The following is a 27,797-nucleotide window of genomic DNA, read 5'->3' on the forward strand; positions in this document are numbered from 1 at the left end:
CTATCTCTAGAGGAGTTGATTACATTGTTTATGCCGTAGACATTCTATGCAAAATGCAAAGGTTATGGTGAAGGGTGCGATTGGCTTATCCGAGCTAGCTTGATTCGAAAGAAGGGATGTTGGGAGATCGAGAGATATAATGGCAAACACATGTGCACCATGGGCACGATTTCACAAGATCATGCCAAGTTGGACTCAGACAAAATTGTAGATGCCATTTAGGCCTTTGGTTGAAGTAGACCCGTCGATAAAGGTGAAGTCTATTATTGCAGAAGTTCAGTCCAGGTTCAACTACACTGTAAGTAACCGCAAGGCTTGGTTAGTAAAGCAGAAATTTGTCATAAAAGTTTTCGGTGATTGGAAAGTTTCTTACCAGACTCTGCTAGTATGGTTGAAAGCAATGACTGCGAAGATGCCAAGGTCTCATGTTCAAATAAAAACGCCCCCCGTTTACCATGAGAGTGAGGAGGTTCAACATTTTTTGGAGCTTCTATCCATGTATTGTAGCATTCAGACACTACAAGCCATTGGTGCAGATTGATGGCACACACCTGTACGGAAAATATAAAGGTGCACTTCTAGTTGCGGTAACACAAGATGGGAACCAAAACATTGTGCCTATTGTATTTGCGATAGTCGAGGGTGAGATGGCAGATGCGTGGGAGTTTTTCCTAACCAATTTGTGGAGATATATTGTTATCATTGATGACGTGGGAATTATTTCTAACTGCCATAACTCCATCGATGCAGCAATAGCTCGCTGTAACAGAGCATGGTCACTACCAAGAGCATGTTACATGTTCTGCATCAGACACATCGGGTCCAACTTCTTAAAGAGGTTCAAGGCTTCGTATTTGCATAAACTCGTGGTTAACACAAGTATTTGATTTCACTATTATGATCCTATTCATAGTAATTTTGTGGCATCTGCTTATGATTAAATGATTTGTTCAACAGCTATTCTAGGATAGAATAGGAGTACAACAAAAACTACTAATGGCTTAAAGAGCAGGGTGAGGCATATACTCAATGATTCGATGAGATCGATGTTCAGAGATGGGTGTTGGCATTCGACGGGGGTCATCGTTGGTGCTCATATGCCGGGGCCTGAAAGTGGTGCTCATATATTAGAACCTAGATAATAATTAGTAATAATTAAGGGATAAGTATTGTTTTGGTCCCTAACGTTGAGGGTTAGAATCGAAACCGTCCCCAACGTAATTTTGGGTTTAGAATCATCCTTAACGTTTTTTTCGTATTAAAATCGTCATTTTAATAAAATTTTTAATTTTATTCCTAAACTACCCTTATTTTAATAAAAAGTTATAAAAAAATTTTAAAAAAATAAAAGAACACGTGCCACTGCCGCCGCTGCCTCGCTTTCTGCTTCTGCATCTTGCTTCTACTTTCTTGCTTTTCTGATTTTGCTTCTTGCTTCTGCTTCTTACTTTCTTGCTTTTGTTTCTTGCTTTTTGCTTCTACTGCTTCTGTTTCTGCTTTCTTGCTTTTAATCAGAAATAAAATCAAGGAGCATTTTCAAGAAGGTTTATGATATGAGCACGGGATCCTGAGCCAATGCTACGATTTGTTGACCATATTGGACAATATAGTCTTGCCAAAATTGTCAGATGCTGTAGATACTTGGGAACCACATCGAGAGACCATTCCTATCCACACTTGGGTGAATCCATGGCTACCAAGTATAGAGCACAAGTTGGAAGGTATTTACCAGGTCATTCATTTTAAATTGAGTTCTGTTGCCTGGCATCCAAGTGATTCCAATTAAATTGATTTCAATTTTTTTGGGTAATTAAATGGGCTTCTGTGATTCCAATTCATATCATGGTGGACATGATGGAGAAGTTCTTCTTCATAAAGTGGCTTCAGGTTTTGTATCACTGGTTGTGCTCAAATCCTAACTTTGAAGAAGTTATGAAGTGGTATAATGGATGGTAGTGGAGGGTATTTTTGTCCAGAAAAAGTTAAAAGGACAATTTTAATACGAAAAAAAAATGTTAAGGATGATTTTAAACCCAAAATTACATTGGAGACGGTTTCGATTCTCACCCTCAATGTTAGGGACCAAAACAATACTTATCCCAATAATTAATAATAATTAATCAACCTGAATAATAATAATTAATAACAAATCAATAATAATAATTAATATCAGTAACATTAATGATAATAAACCTTAATAATACATGAAATCCTTGGTCATAACCCGGTGCCAGATACTGGTGCTCATGATCCGGCACCTGAAATTGCTGCTCATGAGGGAGAATTTGTTGCTGAGGTCCAGGTAGTTCTTCCTGTTGTTCCTGTGGTTCATTTGCGTCAGCCTCTTCACCTACAAATCTATTTGACAGTCGTAGGTGATGCCCGTACTGCTGGTAAATCAGTCATTGTACACCGGGAGAGGATGAAAGTCAACAATCTCATCCCCTAACTGCAATGTGTTATAGCGGCCAGCTATCCACAAGTTAACCCATTGAATGTTCCTCTCTCTCCAGTCATGGTTCTGTGGTCCTGTCAACCGCCTGCAATGATCACGACCAATCTCAAATGTCGGGTTTGGTAGAAGTTGTTGCAGCCCAAACTGCCGTCTAACTCGGTCTGTCGGGTGCCACTCTATACACTCGAATGACACTAATGGCGACTTTGTGGAGCACATATACAAATTTACAGCGACTGGAACCCCCACTTCCATATACGACCGCCATATAAACTGCACATTAGTAACCACGAGACCGACTAGTAAAATTATTATTCTAAATAAGCAGCCTAACATAAAAGGTTAAAACGTACACCGTCGACTCCCATGTCATCGAGTCCTCGCCTAAAATGCGCGGTAGACTTCCGCGTGTATCTTGTATGCCGGCGCCAATAACTCCACCAAACCAAAATTAGAATGATAACAATAACAATAACAATAACAATAACAATAACAATAACAATAATAATAATAATAATAATAGCAGTAAAAAAATACCGTCGCGCAAGTGGAACACCAACATTGACGAGCTGATCGCGAGGAATAGGCGCCAGGAATGGCATACGCTCCCACGCCCAAACAAAAAGTAGTATGAGTGACCCATCTATCTCTTTACAATTGTATCGTGATGCACGACACAACAATCTGTATAAATGTGCCAGACTGGCTGCCCCCAACTGTATAGTAAAATCGGGTGGAAATTCCGAAGTAGAGGCAGAAACTTCGAGTTTAATGAAGTGGTAGACTTATCCGGAAACACAACCGTTCCGAGTATCCAGAAAATTTGAGCCCAGACGTACCGCTCAATGGACTCCTACATGTCACATGGCTCGGTGTCTCTGCATCGCGGGGCCCATGCAAGATTCACTTTACCCAATACGTGATCCTGCGGACTGGACTCCCGACCAAAACAAGCAATGTAGTTCTCCACCAAAAACTGGTGATTGCTGTCTGATCTACCCGTGATGGGCTCCCCATTAACCGGGAGGCCAAGAATATATATCACGTCTTCCAGCGACCGTCACTTCACCGACTGGAAGATGAAACATGTGGGTTTCCAGCCTCCATCGTTCCACCAAGGCACTCAAGAGTGCAGAATGGCCTCTCATTTCTCCTACTCGCGAAACGTGTTGAAACCCAGTAAATACTAGTGACGCTGTAGCTACTTCGTTAGAGGTCTCTGGCAAATTTAGTTTTTTGGACAACAAATTCCTAATAATTTGCAAAAAGAAAAATAATAATTATTAATATTACTTCATAACTATTAACAACAACAACAACTATCACAACAATACTAATAATAATAATAATTTCTTAACAATAATAGTTAATAATATATCCAAAAAATAATAATAATAATAATAATAATAATAATAATAATAATAATAATAATAATAATAATAGTTCATAATTAACAGTATGATAAAAAAAACTATTATTGTTATCATAGACATTATTATAAACATGTAACAACATACTAATTATAACTAAAACATTAACTACTTCCATAAATCGAAAACAAAAATAATAATAATAATAATATTAACAATAATAACATTACTAATGATAATAATTATAATACGGTTGTTGTTGTTGTTGTTGTTGTTGTTGTTGTTGTTGTTGTTGTTGTTGTTGTTGTTGTTGTTGTTGTTGTTGTTGTTGTTGTTGTTGTTGTTGTTGTTGTTGATGATTATGATGATGATGATGATGATGATGATGATGGCTCAAATGACATAGTCTCTCCATACTCACTTAAGAAGTCGCGGATTCGAATCTCCTTATCTTTATTAAAAAAAATGACAAAAACAACAACAACAACAACAACTAATAATAATAATAATAATAATAATAATAATAATAATAATAATAATAATAATAATAATAATAATAAGGGTAAAGTATATTTTAGTCCTTGAAGTTTGGCAATAATTTCAAAAATATCCCTAAGTTTTATTTTATTTCAATTTTATCCCAAAAATTTTCGATTTGCATCAAATATACCCTCGACGGCTAAATTTTCAAAACAATTAAGATCAATCTAACAATAATGCATGAACATTATGCTTGATTTACTTGTGTTGAGGGTTGTTCTTATGAAATTGTTGTTGAATTGGTCTTTAATTTTTTGAAAAATTAGCCGTCAGGGGTATATTTGATGCAAATCGAAAACTTCTGGGACAAAATTGAAACAAAATAAAATTTAGGGATATTTTTGAAACTTTTGTCAAACTTCAGGGACAAAAAATATACTTTATCCTAATAATAATAATAATAATAATAATAATAATAATAATAATAATAAAATTACTAGTTAAAACACAAATGAATAAAATCCAAATAAATATATTTATCCATCATAAAATAAAAAAAATAAATTACTTACCCATTGAGGATTATCCAAATATTCAATAATGTGCTCTTCAATTTTAGTAAAATTACAAACCATTTTTTGTTATGAACTATCTAAAACTCTAAACCTTCTATTCTTCTTCTTCCTCCCACACTTTTTCTCAAACCCTTGCAACCTCTCTCTGAACAACCCTCATGCAATGCTCACTCTAACCCACCTTCATCGTAAATTTTAACTCTCCTTCCTTCTATCCACCTGCATTTTGCGTTATAAAGACCTGTTCAACACTCTCCTCCAACACGTAACGTTTATGTAGTTGGGGAGCTTGCCAAATGCAACCTGCATTTTGTCCCTGACAGTTGCCAATCGCAATCTCTATTTTGGGAGTTACAAGGCGGTCAACATAGCAGGCCATGTTTGTATGCATGGGGCATGAGACACGTTTCGAGACTTAGATGTCCCTCTCCTTCAAACGCAAGCTGCGTTTTACAACAGGATATCTTTTGCTTTTTCAAATGCAGAATGTAACTTGTATTTTATAGATAATTGGGTACGGCAAATTTACATACCTAAATATCATCCCATGTACCAATATATCATGATATTATCATTTTTGCATTCATTAATAAATTAATTTCTGGATCTTGTTAATATGTTTTATTGTAATTGTTATAAGAATAAAAGTAATTTTTATTATTTGATCGGTTAGTTATCTATAAATTCAATTCTATAACATTACTCATGAGCTTGGTATTGAGGTTTCTATTATTGACACAGAATAAATTTTCGTTTAAAAAATTTTTAGTAAGAAAGAAAAAAAATAATATTTAAGGGTGTCTGCAGATCGGATCGGATTGGATATGGCCGAAAATTCGATCCGATCCGCACAATTTTCATCGGATCGGATATTGGATATATCCGCATAATTAAACCTTCTCTTTTTAATCATATTTCTATGTAAAAGAATTCGATAAAAATATTTCTTTCATACTTTTAAATTTATTTATTCCTAAAATATTTTTAATCAAACTCTCTCTAAATAACAAAAATAAAATAATACAATATATGAATAATAATTACTAACTAAAACATACAGATAAGTAAATATAATACCAAATATATATATATATATATATATATATATATATATATATATATATATATATATATATATATAGTGCGGATCTGCAGATCCGCGGATCAGATACGCGGATGTAGAGTAGATATTCGCGATCCGATCTGCGGATCGGATCGTATCCGCAATTTTTGGATCGAATGCAGATATTTACCGCGATTCTGCGGATACGATCCGATCCATGGACACTCCTAATAATATTAATAGAGATGGGTTATAAGTTTTGATCTTTTTTATGTTTTTAGGAGAAATTAGGATTTAAAAATGTTAAAGAAGGTGATAGAGGATAATTTAAAAGTTTTATATATTTTAAATGAAAATATATCATTAATTTTGTTTGTCCGTGTTTAATTTTATCGGTGTCTAAATTTTTAATGGGTAAAAATAGTGATTTCACCTTATTCTTTTTCCAATTACCCTAATTTTATTATAACACACTCACATAGAGGGAGAAGAGGGCACGTAAAGAAAGAAGAGAGGGAGAACCAGAAGAACACAAGGGACAGGTGAAGAAGAAGAAGAAGAAAGGGAAGAGGGAGGCGATGGCGGGGAGGGGTGGTACTGTCGCCGGGTCACAGTCGTGACTGAGAGAGAGAGAAAGTTCGGTTGAGAGAAGCAGAGAAGGGGACAGAGGAGGTTAAGCTCGTCGTAAAAGAGAGAAGAAAAGGAGAAGGCGACGGCGTAAGAAGCCATCGCCTCCGCCGCCGCCTCGAGCTAGAGAAGGAAGGGGAGAGAGAGAGAGAACGCGACGAGCAATGGGAGGAGGGGGTTGTTTCCGCGCTGCCGAGCTTCCGTCACCGTCGCTGGCTCCCTTCTCTGTCATTGTCGCGTGTTAGTTTCCTAAGCTAATTCTTATTAATGCTTTGAATAGTAATGTCAGTTAATGTATCTAATATATGTCTCTTGGATTCAAAACAGAATATATAAAATGGTTGGCAATGTGACAGGAATTTAATTTCCAGCATTTGGTGAAGAATCTTTTAAGTTACATCTCTGCATAAATTATATTACATATGATGAAGAAATTTTTAAAAGCATCATAATTTGGTCAGCTACACCAAACACATTTTTAAAATGAAGTAAGTCTTATGGAAAAGAAATAAATAGAAGTCAGTATGGTTTGTGTGGTTGGTGTGAAATGTGAGTTGCATATAGTGCTTGCAAGGATCCTTTGTCCCTTAAACTGTGAACCTTTCATCCTTTTACTACAGAGAATTACTCTTTCATTATCGAAATATTAGCCTCTTTTACCAAATCTTTTTTCACCCTTCAGAACACAGGAAAGATCTCAAGCCTGCAACTGCAACCATGGTTGGTAACAGTGACACTGAACACAGCACAACACAGAGGTGGCGATTCACCTGGGAAGCACAATCGCCTACCCCAACACTTCGCCTATTGCTCTTAAACACTGACACCACCTTCAACCCTTCCCTCCAATGCTACAATCTCAGTGTCAAATTTACTTCCCCACACTCTGTCCTATCCGTGGAATGGTCTGACTCTGATGGCGCTGCACCCTCCAAGCTCAGCGTTCCGGTTCCAAGGGTTTTGGTTGACAGGGAGTCACTGGTGATCTTCCGGGCACTCAGCGATCACATTGAGGTGAAACTCTGCCTCCTCCTTCCTGTGAATCACCCCATCCTTTCCTGCCTGCCCGACGACCTCCAAAATCTGTTGCCCGGTGCCTCCGGGCCTCTCAAAATGCAATCTGGTAATCTTAAAATGTTGCTTATTTGGTGCCATTTTGGGGCCTTATGTTTTTTTCTTGCAACTTCGTGTTGAAGGGTTTGTGACAATTGCATTGACTTTTGCATGGTATAATTGTTTATGTTACCTCTGTTAGTCTCTGCATTCCCTTGGGAATTGTATAAATTCCTTCTTGTTCATGCTAGGTTTTGCTATATTGGTATAAACGGGGAGAAGTTTTCATGGATTTGGTTCACATATAATACCTAGATCAAATCCATGAAAATTCCTCCTCCCCAATTCTTCATTAATGAGTTAAAGTACAATTCTTAGTACTGAACAGAGAGGAATGAATGATTGACTAGATGAAAATGCTGCTTGTGATTATGACAGGTCCTCGGCTTAAGAACAATTTGTTAAATTTCTGCCCTTTTAACGGAATCCTGTCCCACAGCTTCTTGGAGATTGCTTACTTTCCTCGTTCGTTGTTTCCTTACATTGAAGAATGTGTTCTTTCTATTATGTGTTAGCTAGTTTCTTTATGTGTTCATTTTGGCCAATAATTTTTGTTCTTTCTTGTTGCTTCTTTTCTGTGTTTGCATTATAGAAGATGTTGATGTTATAACAGTTTCTTTTTTTTTTTCTGGGTTCAGATGTTGAAAGTTTATCTTCTAAAGGAGAAGTAGACTTCTATTGCAGAAGATGCTCATTCCAATTAAACAGATATCCTCTGAGGTAAGATTTTATACTTCTCATTTAAATGAAAAAAAAGGGAAAAAAAAAAGAAATATTGATTATCTAGTATTTTGTTGACTTTTCATAGATAGTTTACCCATGAAGTGCAGACATAGTTGCTTTATGGTTCAAATACAAGAAAGCAAACTGATGAGACTTCATCACTTACAGTTTTACTACCAGTAAACCTGGGTTTGCTAATTCATACAGTTTTTTATATTTAAATATCTTCGGCATTCTCATTTTTCGTCTACATCACGTATTTAGGAATTTTGTTGAAATGCCATCAGCGAATTGGAGGGAGGTTGCCGACAACTGGTTTGGGGCTTGTTGTTGTTCATTTGGTGGTATAAGTGAGAAGCTGGTGGTAAGGTATGCTAATTCTTATGCATGTTCACAGGGGATATGCCTATTGAGCTATACATCTGTCACTCTTTGCAAGGATGATCTGCTGGAATCTAATTTTCCTGAAGTGTGTGCACAAAAAGGGTGTGATTCTGTCGTCGATAACCTTGCAGATGAAATTGTCTGCAAAGCCACAATAACCTCTGGATTAACCAAGGAAAGCACCTCAACCTTCAATCATACTGATACAAGTCAAGTGATATGTACTTTTAATGAGAATTCAAGGTTTACATTTCCTCAGAATGAAAAGCTTTCTGTGAATTTGAGACATGAAGTCACTGTGAATAAGCGTAATAATAGTGACTTCTCTAATTCACATCCAGATTCAGATGGGGCTGAAGATGTGGCCATCACTCCTAATTGTTGTGTTCATAAGGCTAGTATTCTTGGGGATGAAGACATAGAAATTCTAGGAAATAAGAGATCTTTCCTCAATGGGTTTCTTGAAGATGTTTTCATGGCTAGATCTTCAAATCTTTCAAATGATATTGATTGGCATGAATTTAAATGCCCTCAATGCAGGTCTCTTCTTGGAGCCTACCCCTGTTGTGAGGGCCTTGCTCCTGTAGATGGAGGAGTACGATTATTCAAATGTTTTATATCAACCTGTGTGCCAAATGGAGGATCAGGTGACATATTCAGGTTAGCCAAGATAATTCTTCTATATCAAAAAGAAAAAACATGAATGATTTTTCTGAAATTGTGCCCTAATAACACAAATGCAGCTGATTGTGATAAAGAAGTTTGAGTAAAAGAACTATGATCCTTGAGCATCAAATAAATTGTTGATACTAAAATGTTTTTAGGGAGGTAACATATATTGAGGATCCTAAAACAAGTATCTGAGTGCTTTTTTTATTTGAATACTTTTGTGAGTGACATTTTATCTTTATTCCTTTCCAACTGCTCATTTTAAGTAGGATCTTGGTGACAAGTGTCCTTAATACAAAAATAGATGGATTTCATAGAGAAAGTAAATCTCTATTGCTTTTACTATCAATGGAAATTTCAAAATGTTATTTTTCTATAAATTCCTTCCATATGTATATTAGCTAGGCCATTTTAAATATGTGCATGCAAAATGTGGGGTGAAAATTGGATGCTTTGGACTGGATCATGATGGAGATAGGTAACAAATGATTAATTTGCTTTTGATGATTCATAAAAAAAACTATTAAAAGATTCAACACCTCCATGACCCATTTAGTAAACTATTCAACCCATTCGATTGCTCTAGTTATCTATAATTTACAGCATTTCCTGGTCTTTCCTATATTCCTGATTCTATTACTAGGAACTATTTTATCTTTGTAATGGCTAGCTCCTTTAGCTAAAGCTTTTTTAAAGTATATATATATATATATATAGTTTCTATTGCTTCAATGCTTATGGCAGTTTTAGTGGAACAAACCTTAAGAGTTCAGTTTAGTTTATTTATTTATCTTTTTAATTTAGAGCATGAGAGTTGAATTTATTCTTAGGTTTGATTGTCAATATGGATGAACTGAAATAATTCTGATGCATTATATTCGTTTCCAGCAACTATACAGTAGACAGAATGTTTGCAAATCAGTTGGTGGAGTGTGCAAGTGCTGAATCTTCCTTCCGGTTTGTTATAAGAGAGCTAAACACTAAATCCCCTGTCCTGCAAATTGTTCTTTTAAATCCAGACAATTGGTCATGTTTTGGCAGTTGTACAGGCACTGGGGATGAAAATATACTTCCTAAATTACAGTTACAGCCCATCATCAAGGTACTTTTTTCTGACTGCATGACTGGAGATGAAACTCAATTAAGGTCAGTTATCAAGTTTGAAGTTTTTAATTCTTTATTCTCTTCAAAGTTGTTGGCTTGGGCTTTAAACTTAGGAGCATCTATAACTTCAATCTTACTCCTTCAGATCTATATTGCTCTTTAAAAATTAATTGTTGTTTGTCTTAGATGTAAAGAATTCAATATGACATAAGCCCAAACAGTTAAGGATAGCTGGTACCTCTGGTTCATAATATCTGTTGCTTGAGTCGTTTACACAGGAATTTAAGGAACCTAAATTCAAGACTGATTGCCTTTATCAAAATACCCTTGGTGTAAATGTTTCGTTATCTTTAGTGCTTAACGTTGTGTGGAGGGTAAAGATGATAACTGGTTAATAATGCTACATTGAAATGTGAGAATGGTAAATTATTGAACAAACAATGTCTTCAGTTAAGGTAGTCATAAGTGAAATATGGTTTGTTATGAACCGAAGGACTTGGATTCATGGTCTCAAACTCGATATTCATTTGCCTCCTTTATATCTATTGCATTGATTGGTTCTTACGAGGTTGGATAATTTGTACAGAATAATAGAGGAATGGGCGACAAAGAATTCAGCTGAAGATATTTTCATGCTGACCCAACAAATTGAAGAATTGGTCAGGTCGTTGATGTCAGAAAAGGATAAATATCCACCTTCATGTGCTTCCCTTCAAAGGTTAATGTTGTCATCTGTGCAACGATAGGTGATAGCAAGCTTCTCAATGACTCATTCATCTAGTCATCCATGTTTTGATTAGTGATAAAGAGCAAATAATGGAGGATTATTTTTGAATGTACAAAAAAAAGTAGATGGCTATGGTTAATTGATAATTCCGTGGGGTAAGCCAAAATGTGGATAAATGATCACAGCATAGGAGTTGTTAGACGACCCTCAAATGAGACTACCATGGAAACACTTAGAATTTTGTAGTAATTATCCTGAGCTTAAGAAATGCATGAGGGCGGAATTATTTTCACAGAAGCTATTTGATCATGGTGAATTTACATATATACATTGGGGAAAAAAAGGGCTGAGAGTAGCTTTAGATTCGAAGATTAGAGATCTAACTTGTATTCCTTCAGAGTTCAGATGATCAGTAAGAGTAGTGTGATGTCATATTGCCGTGCGTCTGGAGTTCTTGTTACTATATAGATTTTGTTTAAAATTGTAGGATTAGTTTATACTCCTTAATTTTCTATATGTATCCATTAGTATATGTAACTGGCTGGGCTGCTGTTTTTCAATGAAATTGTATTTACAAAAAATGAATTACAAATTTCGAGACATCATGACATGTATGATGTTAAATGTTGAGGATATGAGTAAAAAGGTCGATGAGTCTTGCTTGTAGCTAATTAGCTATTAAATTTAACGATAGGAAAGTTTACACATGTTCCATACTATATATTTGGAACATTTATGTTCCAATCAGCAGAGGAGTTAAGATAGATTGTGGGCACTAAATTAAGGTACGTGAAAAGAAACGCCTTTCAATATGGTAAAATGGAATTCCAAACAAAACCCTTTACGTGCTTATTGAAAATGTAAAAGATGTTTCAGTAGTTAGTATTATATATAATGTAAAAAATTAAAGAAAATTAAAGCAAAATGATAATGTACCCATCTTTATCGATTTTCTTATTGAAATAAAGTTTTAAAGTTACTGCAATTACATGGATAGAAATTTTGATATAAATTGTTTTTTGGTTTTTATTAATATTGAAATGCATGGAAAATATGATATAACTATGAAAAATTGAGTATAAGAGTGTACTCTGCATTGTAATTAAATCTTACCTTTTTAACTTATTTCTATCCTTGCCATCAATTAATATAAATATATTCTAAATTCTAATATCATATTATTATTATTATTATTATTATTATTATTATTATTATTATTATTATTATTATTATTATTATTATCCATGGATTAATGCTATTCTTTATATCCAAAAGCATTAATACAAAAACATACCAAAATGTGGCATTGTTAAGAACTTAATAGATAGAGAGTACACCAAATCATACTAAAATTTACCATGTCCTAAACATGGACTTTTTCTATTTTATCCTTTGGAAAAAAAAATCATATTAAAGTTAGTCAAATCAAAATTACATACTGAGTACTAAAGTTAGCCAATCTAAACTTTCAAATTCAATGCAATTATTATTCCAATTGAAATCACTACTACACTGCCAAGAAAGAAAAAACAATATCTTGACAACTATTAAATGACATACACAGCAAATTTTATTACCATATTAACTTTACAAATTTTTTAAACAAAAAATGAATCGTATATCATTATCTTATAACATTCCAAAATATTTATCGTAAAGATTAAATACTACTAATATGACAATTATAGTCCTTCATAAATAATGATATTATCCTTAAATCAAAATAATAATAGAAAACAAAATTTACATCAAACATATATCCAATAACATTTTAAATATTTATTATAAATATTAAATACTATTGATTTGACCATTATATTAATACAGAATTGAATCACTATCATTGTTAAGTCAAAATGATAATGAAAGAGAAAATTCCATACATTGCATACGGCTCTCCAAAACAATCTTTTAGATACCAAAATCCTGTATTAAAAGAATCTCAAAATCCTTTAGGACCACTCTCTTTCAAAACAGTGGGCTTTTCAGCCATGGCAAGACAATAACGGGCAATCTCCCTGAACTTTGGAACGCTCCTAAGGTCTACTTTGGTGCCATCTTTCAAGGTGATCACAATGTCACCCCACTCACCAATAAACCTTGGCACTACCTGAATGTATGAATTTCAGTACTCATTCAGCCAAAAACATATTCATCATAAAAACTAAAATATCTACATTTAGATATCATGCTCAAACTCATTTACTCTTTCAAATAAAAGTTAAATTTCAGGAAAAAACTCCAATACAAATGGCATAACTAATAAATGTAAGATATGTTTTGATGTCAACCTAAAATTTAGCAAGCTAAACTCAATTCTAAAATCCTTAGTTGGGATGGCCCTAAAAAACTTGTATACGTTGGAGCCTTATTTGTGAGTAGTGTAGATTCAATACTGAATTAAGATTACTAGACATATAGACATAGTCTACCATTCAATTATTAATAATTCTTTGCATGTTAAGATACAAAAACATTCATAATTCATATTCATCTAATAATTATATTATACTCAATGACACCATGATCAGTAATTAGGCTACACAACATACTTGAATCACCTTTATTCTTGAAATTAACATACTAAATATTCAATCCAAAAATTGCAAGAAGTGTTCAAGTAGTGATTTGTAATAAATTCCTGTAAGATCTAACTATATCAGTATACTAAAACAGGATGTGATTTGAAAAAACAATATCAGCTCAAAGAATGACGACGCTACTGAAATTAGAAAAGAAAAAGCAAAACAGAAATAGATAACTTGAAAAAGAAGAAAGTGTTGCATTTGTTTGTAAGTCTAGAGAATAAGTGTCTACACCACACTTGCATCTCAAATCAAGAATCTCTTCGAATCAATCAATAACTAACTGAATTCTGACTCTAACTAATTGCACAATGTACAACCTACTAGCTGAATTTTGTCTTCACCTTTAATATATACAATATTTGAGAGTCCAAAGATTAATATCACTGAATTATGTACAATTTAGAATTTAAAGATAATGTCACCTGAACATCTTTGACAACTGAATAGGAAAAATCGCTGCGGTCCTGACCGGTGAGACCAGAGATAACAGTCACTCTAAGGTTGGTAAACCTATACCTCAAGTTGAAAGCACGGGACACCGCAGCAAGAGTCAGAGGGAGCCACAACAAGGTGAATCCGAGGAGAAGGTTGGCCAAGAGATCTCCGTAGTGGGCTCCGCCGTCGAAAAAAATAATTTCACCCACGGGTTTTGATAGGCTGGAAGCCGGGGCTGTGGTGGTGCTAGGGGGTTTGTTGGTGGGAGAGGAAGACACATGGAGCTTTGTGATTGGTCTGCGGTGTAGAGTCAGAAACTTAGGGAAGAGTGATACAGAGGTACGGTGGGTGATGGCAGCACTAGTGATGATTGGTGGTGGCAAGAAAAGTGGTGTTGTAGCCATGAGTGAGGGTAGTGTATTGTTGAGCGTTATGTTCTTTTAACTCTTCAATTATATTATCCGAAATATTAAATTGAGTGGCAGAGAAAAAACACAATAGAATCAAAAAATCTTTTCTTTGTTTATTTTTTCTTCTCTCTCACTATCTTAGTGGTTGATGATGTAGCCAAGTCGCTCAGTATTTTATTTTTGTCTGAGTACATTGGAATACAAAGAAATTGAAAAGCCGAAGCTTACATAACACAAAAAAGTTCCGTTTGCAAAACTTCAAAAATAATTTGTTTGAGTTTGATTCATGAAAAATAATAATTTTAATGTTTGGTCCAATTTTTAAAATTAAATTACAGTTTTTTAAAAAGTTATTTAGGAGCTTACAGAGAAATTAAAAAGAATGACTTCTCTCAAAATAAAAAACTTTTTATCATATATTTTTTAAAATAAATACTTTTAAAATTAAAAATTAAAATACAAAATAACTTATTTATAAGCTACTTTTAATATAATTATTTATTATTTAACCTATTTTTTTAAAAAAATTTAATTAAACTATTTATCCAATCTAGACTTAATTCATCCAGCTGGCTTACCACTGACCATGGATCCAATTTGAAAGAAATTATTTCTATATCATCCAATGCATTTGATGGGCACTTAAATCTGATAAACATATGGTAAGATCCAAATAACCTAACCAAAAAAAAAAACTTTAGTCTTGAACAGAACAAAACAAAACATAAGCCCAAAAAAAGAAATATTGTCCTTAATAATGATTCTTCTTACATTAAGAATAGAATGAAACAATTCCTTTAAAAATATTTTAAATATATTTTGAATTTGAATTTTAACTTTAATTTTAAAATTAATAATTTTGAATAAATGTTTTTATTCTTACAAAATACGCATATTAGATGTTAGTCTCATTATATGATTTTTTTTTACCAAAGATATGAAGACTTGAATCAGCAACCTCTTAGATGAGTATGAGGAGATTATGTCATTTGAGCTATTACTCATTGGGTAGCCTCATTATATGATTGGTTTATTGACATAGTAGCATTGCATTATTATTAGTTATTACACATATTAAAAACATAAATAATGTTTGAACATCAGGTTTGATGGATAAAGTTACTATTATTTAAGAAAGCTAATTCAATTAACCAAAAGCCATAGATTTTATGTCAACCTAATAATTGGGTAAAAATATTATTATTAATAATATTATATGTATTTAACATATTAAATTGTAACGAAGAAAAGGTTTATGTTAAATTAAACTAAACATTTTTTTTTTTTTTTTTTTTTTTTTTTTTTTTTTTTTTTTTTTAGTCACCAAAAAAAAGTTAAGTCACCAAAAAAAAACTAAACATTTTTTATACTGTGATTGTTTGTTTATTGTTCTTTCAAAAATACTTCTTAATTTTTAATATCTATATATACTTGTGAATTACGTTGAGAATTAATTAATACCTGACACTTTAAAGTATATTCAGTTATAATGTTAGAAGATTAGTGGTTCCTACAAAATATTTGTAAATATTAAAAGAATATTATAGATTATTTTTTTTTACTAGTAAAATCATAATTATCGGAACTAAATCGATGATCGAATCGATCAAATTATTGATTTATTAGTTTATTAGTTCAATCGATAAATTACTGGTTGAATCGGTAGAACCGGTTCTACATACATAAAAAATATAAAATAGTAAAAAATTGAGTAAAGTAACAATTAGGTCCTTAAAGTTTTCGACTTTGAATTAATTAGTTCTCGACAAAAATAAAGTAACAATTTGCTCCTCCATGATAGTAAACGGTAGACACATTATGTCCCTCTATGAATTTATCATGTAAAATTTAATGGTGATGCTTATATATCCCTACTAATTAGTGCTAAGTCGAAATCCTAAAGACCTACTACTTGACCCAATACTCAACAAAATTTAAAATAAATATCTTTACTAACATTTTAATATGTAAATATAGATATTAAGATATTTAATACTTATTTTAATAATTGTATAAATCCTAGAGAATTATAAATTAAAAAAAATGAGTATAAAACTAAAATTAAATTAAATAAATATAAAATAATTCAGTTGTGTATGTATATAATATATATAATAACTAGCACATAAAATAGTGAAGGAACTGAAATGGATCCTCTCCAGTTTTTTTAACACTTGAGATAATAAAGTGTGATCTCTTACCTTTAATTTTATAAATGGGATAAAAAATAAAAAGGAGAGAAAGAAAGCAATAAGAAGTGAGATTAAACACTTGACAATTGGCATCATCCATTTTTTTTTCACTAAAGAAGATCTACTCCCAAAAGGAACAAAATAGCCTATTGACATGCGTTATTGGAATGCAGAATATTAGATCTAATATTCAAATGCTAGAGACACGCTGGAACACCAAGAATCCACAAGGTAAAGGAGCACGGAGTAATCTTAGAGCTACCAAGAGGCACTGGAGCACGGAAGATCTACAGAACACTGGGAGCACGGTAGAACTGGTCGGTTCGAACTGGTTGGTTTTTGCCTATTTGTGACAAACCGTTCGATTTTTGGCAGTTTAATTACGTTTTTCAATCTAAATTTTTAACCAAACCAGTCAGACTATCAATTTATCGATTTTACAGTCGAACCAATCAGTTCTTACCACTATGATAAGATATTTTAGCAAATACTAGAGAGATTATAATAAATATTAACAATTTGACATTTATAAATCTATAATTAAATATTTTATAATCTTAAAAATTATGTCAATGTGGTCTTAATATTTTAAAACTTGAATATATAATGTGTTCAGTATATATATATATACTTCCTATACATAATAGGAAATGATAAATAATAATAATAAATCTTAAAAGGAGTACATATTATGAATTGAAACATATTATAGAAAAAAATAAATATAAATCTAAAGAAGTTAAATTAAATAAAAATATTTATATATTTCTAAAGTATATTTAATATGCATTTTAGAAATATTTACAATTGCACATTCAATTTTCATTTAAAATAATAAAAAATGACATAAAATTCTAAGAATACATAATTATAAATATTTTTAATTATATATTAAATATATTATAAAAATATGCATATTTAAAAAAAAAGGAAAAAAAGTGTGAGTGATCGCATGCATAGACAGGATTAACAATAGCAAACTGCAACCCACTCAAATCACATGGCCAAGCTCTAGCCATAATTTTTTTTTTATTTCTTTCTTCAATTTTTTTTTTCAAACTCTAAAGAATCCTATTTAATTTTCTACATCTACCTTATATATACAAGTTTTTATAGGTAGCAATGATAAGGTAGGGTAAGATTTGGATCCAACCCTAACCCTACTCGCAGGTTCCGCCGTATCCTACTTACGGGTTAAGAATATGCCAACCTTAATCTTATCTGTTCTCAGCCCGTAGGTACCCAACCCTAAACGTGGATTAGCAAAAAAGATACAACATTATTCTATAACCTAATGAGTATGTAAATTAAAAATTCAATACAAACAACGTAATCATCCTAAAAAATAACACAATTATTCCACAAACAACATAAACATCAAATGTTCAATTCTGTATAGCACGGTATAATACCCTATTACCCTAAGCTTTACCTCATGCCGTAAAGCAAAGGATAACAAAGTATCATGACATTTCTAAAGCTCATATAAAATTATATATAGAAAGAATTAACAATACTAGAAGCTCGATGAAGGAATAAAGTTCAAAATAGAGATTGAAAAGCGAGAAGCATTCACACGATAACTAAAAGCGTAAAGGATAAGATACATAAGACAAGGATACAAATGATCACAAGGGATATAGAATATATAAGTATAATAGCCAAAGGATACTAGCTGCATCCCGCAGAGTTTAGGCCGACTAGACATATATAGACATAACAGTGTTTGATTTAAAATAGTATATACATCCTGTCTCTCAAGTTTAGCCTCTAAGGCAACAAAGTATAAAGTACAAAAGTGAGAGAACTACAACATAATATCCAAAAATACAAAAGATGATAAAGATCCTCCATTCTGTCACCATCCCGCAACTCACCGAGGTGGGTTATGACCTACATCTGAAAAACAACAAAAACATATGGTATGAGAACCGGAGGTTCTCAGTATGATAACAGTGCCCAATATATAAGATGTAAGGTTTCGGAATGCCAAAGTCAATCCTAGAACTTCACATCAAACAGATATTCAAGCTTAATGAATTATAAAATATAAACCATAAATAGGGTATTCTAACTTAACAAATTTCTAACTAACATAACACTGCCATCCCACAGGCTTCACCAGCCTAACCTCCATGCGATCCCATCGCCATCGCCTACCGAACCTCCTCAATCCCAGTAGAAAGCACAAGTAATTGCAGGCAAGTAAAACACAAGTAATTTTGCATATACAGCAAGTAAAACATGTGATTCATGTAGGCATAACAGAAGTTAAGCAAAGCAAACAAACAGTTAGAAGATGCACATGATGAATGCCTGTCCTATTGGCTCGTGATATCACTTGTCGGTCCATAATTGCCAACCCGACACATCCTCCTAGATGTAGCCTTCCTTCCACGTCTGAGGATATAGCGCCTGGCACGCTTTTGTTCCGAGGATATAGTGCTTGGCACACTATCATTCCGAGGATATAGTGTCTGGCACACTTGCATGCTCATTCTGAGGATATAGTGCTTGAAACCTTCTTGCGGAAGAGAAGGTTATATGAGTGGGATACCACCCTAGCTCTCACATCTCAATGTAAGCGGGATTAACCTACCGTCCTTACACCGGCGCTACGACCTCGACAAGCGGGATTAACCTACCATCCATGTCAGACGCATAGCGACTCAACAGTCTCATCACAAATCATTCCAAGGATATAGTGCCTGGCATGCCATCATTCCAAGGATATATGATGTGATGAGAATTCTTGTATAGTTTGGAATCAATCAAAACAAGAATCAATTCGTTGGTAGCATAGTCCAAACCAATAATAAATTCTCAAGATCAAATATTAAATCCAATACAAAATAACCGAGAGTATTTAACTCCCGGGTCGTTCTTCCCTAGGAGTTGCAATGAAATGTCATATTATTGACTATGAGGGATATTTTTTGGGATTTTGATCATAAGAGGCAAGAAATGTAAATGACAATAAAATAAAGAGACATGCATGAAATTAAATGAAAGCAAGTAAAGGCAATGCAAATGGAAATTAAATGCTAAAAAGGACTATTGGCAAGAAGTGGGTAATTAAGAATTTCTATCCTAGTTGTGTACCACAAACATAGCAATTGTGTAGAATTAATCCCAATTAGTCAATCCTACTTGAGAATTAGTCAAAAGGGCATAATTGATTCCAATCCCTAAGTCCTAAGTCAACACTAGTGGGTCACTTAGAGTCAAGGGAAACCGAACCAATTAACAATTCTCACATAATGTGGAATGGACATCCACAACTCAATTCCACCCAAACACTCAATTTCTCAACCAAGAGTATGAAAACTAAACATGCAAGAAATAAAAGTCAAAGCAAGGAAAATTAAAATGCAAGAAACCTCTTGGCAAGTAATTGAGAGCTAAGGTTACCTATCCTAGCCATTGACCACAAACACCTGATGATTATGAAGAGTTAATCCTACTTAGTCAGCCTTACATCGAAGATAAGTCAAATAGGCCTAGTTAATTTTAATCCATAAGTCCTAAGTCAACACTAAGGGGTCGCTTAGAGTCAATGGAAACCAAATCAACTAACTACTCTAATATATCAAACAAGAATGGACATCAATGACTCAAGGAGCACCAAAGTCATCAATTCCAAGCCAAGAGTGAAGAAAAACTAAGCAAAAACTAAGCCAAGTATTTTATCAAACACTTGGTATGAATGAAAGTAAAATAATATTAAAATGCCATAAAATAAATCCCTAACTACCAAAAGCAAGAAAATTATAACAACAACTAAAGAAAGCAATAAATGAACATAAAACATAAATTGCATTAATTGAAATTAAAATTAACAAAGAGTGTTTATAACATAAAAGTGACAAAATAAAGGAAATAACAAGAGAAATAAAGAAGAACAAGATAAAAGAACATGAAAACATAAATAAAACTACACTAGAACAAGAATTAAAAGCTGAAATTAAAGAGAAATTAAACTAAACCTAACCTAATTCTAGAGAGAGGGGGGAGCTTCTCTCTCTAGAAACTAAGAGAAAAAGCATGTAAAAGCTAAACCTAATTGCCCCCTTGCTTCCACTTGAATTGGGATTTAAATAGCTTCAGAAATGAGTTGGACTGGGTTTTGGAGGCCCAGAATTTGACCCCAGCGATTTGCATTAATGAGCTCACATGACTCGGGTCACGCATACGCGTGGGTCACACGTACGCGTCGCCTGGCTTGCGCTTGTGCGCACACACGGATGCTAAATCTTCTAAACTCCATTTCTTCATGGCTTCTTCCCTTTTGCATGCTCTTTTTCTCACTTCTTCAACCCATATTTGCCTTGGAAACTTGAAATCACTTAGCAAACACATCAAGGCATCATATGGAATTAAAGTGGATAAAATTTAGCAATTATAAGGCCTAAAAAGCATGTTTTTACTTTCAAGCACAGTTTAGGAAGAAATCATGAAACTATGCTATTTAAATGGATAAGTGCAAGAAATGTTGATAAAATCCACCCAAATAGAGCAAATAAATACCATGAAATGTGGATTCATCACATCCCACACTTAAACAATAGCATGTCCTCATGCTATACTCAAGAAGGAAACAAGGGGTATTATTCAACGCAAGTAAACTACCTACATGCAATCTATCTACATGAATGCAACTACTTAGTCAAAATAAATCAATTTCCAAGAAAGCATATATGAACATAAGGGCTAAAGTAATCTTAACCAAGTCAAATCCATAATTGATTAGAGTTATTGAAAAGCATTTACAAACTTGCAAGAAAGGAGATAATCAAAGGTGGAAACATGTAATTGAGCAATTGAACCCTCACCAGATGTGTATCCGCTCTAATCACTCAAGTGTATAGGGTCAATTCACTCATTTCTCTTTTAATCATGATTTCTAAGATTTGTCTTTCATCTAACAATCAACACTTATTCAATGTATGTGTACAAATATCATGAGGATTTTTCCATGGTTGTAATGGGGTTAGGGTAAAGGTAGGGTTATATGTGGTCAAGTGAGCTTCAAATTTGAATCTTTGACTAACTTAAGCTCTCACCAAACCTACTTAACAACCTATACAACTCAAAGCAAACCTAACTATCCGTTTCTCACTTTTCTCACATACTCATTCATTTTTCATTTTCAATCACAACTCATATGCATTGTTATTGTTATTCTACTTTGGGGCATTTTGTCCCCTTTCTATTATTTTCTTCTTTTTCTTTTTTTTTTCAAACTAAAATATATACAAAAGTGACAATGCATATGGTTTAAGCATTTGATGTATGACTATGTACCCAATTCCCAAGATTTTCAACAAAGTACAAAAATTCACTTTTACCCCAACCAAGGTTCCCAAACTTTCCCACACTTAGATGAAACACACTCTCACTAGCCTAAGCTAATCAAAGATCTAAATAAAGGACATTTATTTATTTTTCACTTTAAGGCTAGTAATGTGCTAACTTTAAGGACAAGAGGGGATTAAAAGTAGGCTCAAAGTTGGTTAACAAATGGAGATAAAAGGGTAGGCTATTTGGGATAAGTGAGCTTAATGAAAAGATGGCCCCAATCATATAAATGCATATATACATCAAGCAATGGACATAAATAATCAAATAAATCAAAGATTGCAATCATAAAAAGAGAATAACACACACAAGAATGAAAATAGTGGTTATATGGTGTAACCACACAATTAGGCTCAAAAACTCACAAGGTTGTTGATGAGCGGATAATTTATACGCTTTTTGACATTGTTTTTAGTATGTTTTTAGTAGAATCTAGTTACTTTTAGGGATGTTTTCATTAGTTTTTATGTTAAATTCACATTTCTGGACTTTACTATGAGTTTGTGTGTTTTTCTGTGATTTCAGGTATTTTCTGGCTGAAATTGAGGGACTTGAACAAAAATCAGATTCAGAGATTGAAGAAGGACTGCTGATGCTGTTGGATTCTGACCTCCCTGCACTCAAAGTGGATTTTCTGGAGCTACAGAACTCGAAATGGCGCGCTTCCAATTGCGTTGGAAAGTAGACATCTAGGGATTTCCAGCAATATATAATAGTCTATACTTTGGCCAATAATAGATGACGTAAACTGGCGTCCAACGCCAGCTTTCTACCCAAATCTGGCGTCCAGCGCCAGAAAAGGAGCCAAAACCAGAGTTGAACGCCCAAACTGGCACAAAAGCTGGCGTTCAACTCCAAGGAGGACCTCTACACGTGTAACACTCAAAGCCCAGCCCAAGCACACACCAAGTGGGCCCCGGAAGTGGATTTATGTATCAATTACTTACTCATGTAAACCCTAGTAGCTAGTTTATTATAAATAGGACCTTTTACTATTGTATTTGGCATCCTGGATTGTATTTTTGATCTTGTGATCACGTTTTGGGGGCTGGCCATCTCGGCCATGCCTGGACCTTCACTTATGTATTTTCATACGGTAGAGTTTCTACACTCCATAGATTAAGGTGTGGAGCTCTGCTGTTCCTCAAAGATTAATGCAAAGTACTACTGTTTTCTATTCAATTCTTATTTCACTTCTAAGATATCCATTCGCACCCAAGAACATGATGAAGGTGATGATTATGTGTGACGCTCATCACCATTCTCCCCTATGAACACGTGCCTGACAAACACTTCCGTTCTACATGAAATAAGCTAGAATGAATATCTTTTAGATCTCCTAACCAGAATCTTCGTGGCGTAAGCTAGAATGATGGTGGCATTCAAGAGAATCCGGAAGGTCTAAACTTTGTCTGTGGTATTCCGAGTAGGATTCGATGAATGAATGACTGTGACGAGCTCCAAACTCGCGATTGCAGGGCGTTAGTGACAGACGCAAAAGGATAGTAAATCCTATTCCAGCATGATCGAGAACCAACAGATGAATAGCCGTGCCGTGACAGGGTGCGTGAGCATATTATTCACTGAGAGGATAAGATGAAGCCATTGGCAAGGGTGATGCCTCCAGACGATTAGCCGTGCCGTGACAGGGCATTGGATCATTTTCCCGAGAGATGACCGAAAGTAGCCATTGACAGTGGTGATGTATCACATAAAGCCAGCCATGGAAAGGAGTAAGACTGATTGGATGAAGATAGCAGGAAAGCAGAGGTTCAGAGGAACGAAAAGCATCTCCATTCGCTTATCTGAAATTCCTACCAATGATTTACATAAGTACCTCTATCCCTATTTTATTATATCATATTCGAAAACTCCATAATTATTTTATATCCGCCTGCCTGAGATTTACAAGGTGACCATAGCTTGCTTCATACCAACAATCTCCGTGGGATTCGACCCTTACTCATGTAAGGTATTACTTGGACGACCCAGTGCACTTGCTGGTTAGTTGTATCGAAGTTGTGAACCATGGTATTGGCACCATGTTCTTGGCGCCATTTCCAGGGAAAGAAAGAGCCATGAATTCTACATAATCAAAGCGTAATCACGATTGCGCGTACCAAGTTGCTCACGTTGCCAGGGATTGTTTGAGCCTGGACATCACAATTTCGTGCACCAAGTTTTTGGCGCCGTTGCCGGGGATTGTTTGAGTTTTCGGCAAGCTTTTGGTCCGGTAACATCAGTGCCAAGTTTGGATCCGGCAACAGCACCAAGTTTTTGGCGCCGTTGCCGGGGATTGTTCGAGTTTGGACAACTGACGGTTCATCTTGTTGCTCAGATTAGGTAATTTTCTTTTTATTTTATTTTCAAAAATTTTTCAAAAACCTTTCAAAAATTCCTCACTTGTTTTCGAAAAAAAAATGTTTTCAAAAAATAAATTATTCTATGGCTTCAGAATTTTTAAGAATGAATTCTAGTGTTTCATGAAGCATGTTGAAGCCTGGCTGGCTGTAAAGCCATGTCTCAATTTTTATACTCAAGAGAAGAGCTTCTTTATCTTTCTTAGCCAATTGGCTGTTGAATGTAAGGAATGTCAGGCGTGCCATGTCTGAGTTACATACTAAAGCTTGGCTGGCTATTAAGCCATGCCTGACCCTTTGATTGGAGCTTTAGAGCATAAGATTTCTGGAATTCATATTAAAAATTTTGGAATCCTTATCTTTTATTTTTCACAATAATTTTCGAAAAAAAAATTAAAAGAAAATACAAAAAATCATAAAATCATAAAAATAAAAAATATGTTTGTGTTCTTGTTTGAGTTTTGAGTCATGTTATAAGTTTGGTGTCAATTGCATATGCATCTTGCATTTTTTCGAAAATATCATGCATTCATAGTGTTCTTCATGATCTTCAAGTTGTTCTTGGTAAGTCTTCTTGTTTGATCTTGATGATTTTTTGTTTTGTGCCTTTTCATGTTTATCATATGCATTCTTGAATTCTTAGTGCGTAAGCATTAAAGAATTCTAAGTTTGGTGTCTTGCATATTTTCTTTGCATTAAAAATTTTTCAAAATTATGTCTATGATGTTCATCTTGACATTCATAGTGTTCTTGGTGTTCATCTTGACATTCATAGCATTCTTGCACGCATTCATTGTTTTGATCTAAAAATTTCATGCATTGCATCTTTTTAGTGTTTTTCTCTTGCATCATAAAAATTCAAAAATAAAAAAAAATATCTTTCCCTTTTTCTCTCATCAATTTCGAAAATTTGAATTGACTTTTTCAAAAATTTTTAAAATCTAATTGTTTCTCATGAGTCAAATCAAATTTTCAAGTTGAAAATATTATCTTTTTCAAAATCTTTTTTCAAAAATCAAATCTTTTTCAAAATTTTTGGTTATTTTCGAAAATTCCAAAAATATTTTTCAAAAATCCTTTTCTTATTTTTATCACAAATTTTCGAAAATAACAATAACAATTAATGTTTTGATTCAAAAATTTGAAGTTTGTTACTTGCTTGTTAAGAAAGATTCAAACTTTAAGTTCTAGAATCATATCTTGTGATTTCTTATGAATCAAGTCATTAATTGAGATTTTAAAAATCAAATCTTTTTCAAAACTAATTTCAATCATATCTTTTCAAAAATATCTTCTTATCTTATCTTTTTCAAAAATATCTTTTCAAAATATCTTTTCTAACTTCCTAACTTCTTATCTTTTCAAAATTTGTTTCAACTAACTAACTAACTTTTTGTTTGTTTCTTAACTTTTTCAAAACTACCCAACTAACTCTCTCTCTCTAATTTTCGAAAATATCTTCCCTCTTTTTCAAAAATTTCTTTTTAATTAACTAATTATTCTTATTTTTATTTTTAATTTTAAAAATTTTTCGAAAAAAAATACTAACAATTTTCAAAAACCATTTTCGAAAATCACTAACTCTTTTTCAAAATAATTTTTGAAAATTATCCCTCCCCATCTTATTCTATTTATTCATTCATATCCTAACATCTCATCTCACATCTCTGCCATCCTCACAGTTGTGTTTCTTTCTTTACATCATATTCTTTGTCTCCCTCTTTTCTTCTACTCACACAGGGATCCCTATACTGTGGTATAAAGGATCTCTATTATTATTATTATTATTTTCTGTGCCTTCTTCTTTGTCATATGAGCAGGAGCAAGGATAAGAACATTCTTGTGGAAGCAGATCCAGAACCTAAAAGGACTCTGAAGAGAAAATTAAGAGAAGCTAAATTACAACAATCCAGAGAAAACCTTTCAGAAATTTTCGAACAGGAAGAGGAGATGGCAGCCGAAAATAATAATAATGTAAGGAAGATGCTTGGTGACTTTACTGCACCTAATTCCAATTTACATGGAAGAAGCATCTCCATTCCTGCCATTGGAGCAAACAACTTTGAGCTGAAACCTCAATTAGTTTCTCTGATGCACTAGAACTGCAAGTTTCATGGACTTCCATCTGAAGATCCTTTTCAGTTCTTAACTGAATTCTTGCAGATATGTGATACTGTTAAGACTAATGGAGTAGATCCTGAAGTCTACAGGCTCATGCTTTTCCCTTTTGCTGTAAGAGACAGAGCTAGATTATGGTTGGATTCTCAACCCAAAGACAGCCTGAACTCTTGGGATAAGCTGGTCACGGCTTTCTTAGCCAAGTACTTTCCTCCTCAAAAGCTGAGCAAGCTTAGAGCTGATGTTCAAACCTTCAGACAGAAAGAAGGTGAATCCCTCTATGAAGCTTGGGAAAGATACAAATAGTTGACCAAAAAGTGTCCTTCTGACATGCTTTCAGAATGGACCATCCTGGATATATTCTATGATGGTCTGTCTGAGCTATCAAAGATGTCACTGGACCATTCTGCAGGTGGATCCATTCACCTAAAGAAAACGCCTGCAGAAGCTCAAGAACTCATTGACATGGTTGCTAATAACCAGTTCATGTACACTTCTGAAAGGAATCCTGTGAGTAATGGGATGCCTATGAAGAAGGGAGTTCTTGAAGTTGATACTCTGAATGCCATATTGGCTCAGAATAAAATATTGACTCAGCAAGTCAATATGATCTCTCAGAGTCTGCATAGAATGCAAGCTGCATCCAACAGTACTCAAGAGGCATCTTCTGAAGAAGAAGCTTATGATCCTGAGAACCCTGCAATAGCAGAGGTAAATTACTTAGGTGAACCTTATGGAAACACCTATAACTCAACATGGAGAAATCATCCAAATTTCTCATGGAAGGATCAAAAGCCCCAACAAGGCTTTAATAATGGTGGAAGAAACAGGTTTAGCAATAGCAAGCCTTTTCCATCACCAACTCAGCAACAGACAGAGAACTCTGAACAAAATGCTTCTAATTTAGCAAATCTAGTCTCTGATCTATCTAAGGCCACTGTAAGTTTCATAAATGAAACAAGGTCTTCCATTAGAAATCTGGAAGCACAAGTGGGCCAGCTGAGTAAAAGGATCACTGAAATCCCTCCTAGTACTCTCCCAAGCAA

At 33.9% G+C, this 27,797-nt stretch overlaps 3 protein-coding genes and 1 non-coding gene across 4 annotated transcripts; 2 read left to right on the top strand and 2 right to left on the bottom strand.

The window, feature by feature from the left end:
- Window positions 1-211: 211 nt before the first annotated feature.
- Window positions 212-887, top strand: LOC112748334 (uncharacterized). The gene is made up of 2 exons (XM_025796554.1): window positions 212-420; window positions 515-887. Exons 1-2 carry the CDS (start codon window positions 212-214, stop codon window positions 885-887), a joined length of 582 nt encoding a protein of 193 aa, XP_025652339.1.
- A 5,428-nt stretch (window positions 888-6,315) lies between these two features.
- Window positions 6,316-11,961, top strand: LOC112750216 (uncharacterized). Its single transcript, XM_025798819.3, has 6 exons — window positions 6,316-6,810; window positions 7,253-7,693; window positions 8,322-8,403; window positions 8,671-9,450; window positions 10,348-10,605; window positions 11,150-11,961. Exons 2-6 carry the CDS (start codon window positions 7,288-7,290, stop codon window positions 11,307-11,309), a joined length of 1,686 nt encoding a protein of 561 aa, XP_025654604.1. The 5' UTR covers window positions 6,316-6,810; window positions 7,253-7,287; the 3' UTR covers window positions 11,310-11,961.
- A 1,086-nt stretch (window positions 11,962-13,047) lies between these two features.
- LOC112750217 (uncharacterized) lies at window positions 13,048-14,998 on the bottom strand. Its single transcript, XM_025798821.3, has 2 exons — window positions 14,301-14,998; window positions 13,048-13,400 (listed from the first exon to the last, which is right to left on the bottom strand). Exons 1-2 carry the CDS (start codon window positions 14,715-14,717, stop codon window positions 13,233-13,235), a joined length of 585 nt encoding a protein of 194 aa, XP_025654606.1. The 5' UTR covers window positions 14,718-14,998; the 3' UTR covers window positions 13,048-13,232.
- An 11,981-nt stretch (window positions 14,999-26,979) lies between these two features.
- LOC112752246 (small nucleolar RNA R71) lies at window positions 26,980-27,087 on the bottom strand. Its single transcript, XR_003176693.1, has one exon. It is a non-coding gene; the product is annotated as a small nucleolar RNA R71 (small nucleolar RNA).
- Between the last annotated feature and the right edge of the window lie 710 nt (window positions 27,088-27,797).

This window comes from Arachis hypogaea, chromosome 15 (assembly GCF_003086295.3).
Source record: "Arachis hypogaea cultivar Tifrunner chromosome 15, arahy.Tifrunner.gnm2.J5K5, whole genome shotgun sequence".
Taxonomy (NCBI): Eukaryota; Viridiplantae; Streptophyta; class Magnoliopsida; order Fabales; family Fabaceae; genus Arachis; species Arachis hypogaea.

Bases quoted from the DNA above. Each gene is read 5' to 3' on its own strand.
- LOC112748334 (XM_025796554.1), top strand. From the start codon at position 212: ATGCCATTTAGGCCTTTGGTTGAAGTAGACCCGTCGATAAAGGTGAAG. The intron at 421-514 runs GTCTCATGTTCA...TGTAGCATTCAG, and splicing joins ATGACTGCGAAGATGCCAAG to ACACTACAAGCCATTGGTGC.
- LOC112750216 (XM_025798819.3), top strand. From the start codon at position 7,288: ATGGTTGGTAACAGTGACACTGAACACAGCACAACACAGAGGTGGCGA. The intron at 9,451-10,347 runs GTTAGCCAAGAT...ATTCGTTTCCAG, and splicing joins GGATCAGGTGACATATTCAG to CAACTATACAGTAGACAGAA. The intron at 10,606-11,149 runs GTCAGTTATCAA...TAATTTGTACAG, and splicing joins GGAGATGAAACTCAATTAAG to AATAATAGAGGAATGGGCGA.
- LOC112750217 (XM_025798821.3), bottom strand. From the start codon at position 14,717: ATGGCTACAACACCACTTTTCTTGCCACCACCAATCATCACTAGTGCT. The intron at 13,401-14,300 runs GTGACATTATCT...TCATACATTCAG, and splicing joins CAGTTGTCAAAGATGTTCAG to GTAGTGCCAAGGTTTATTGG.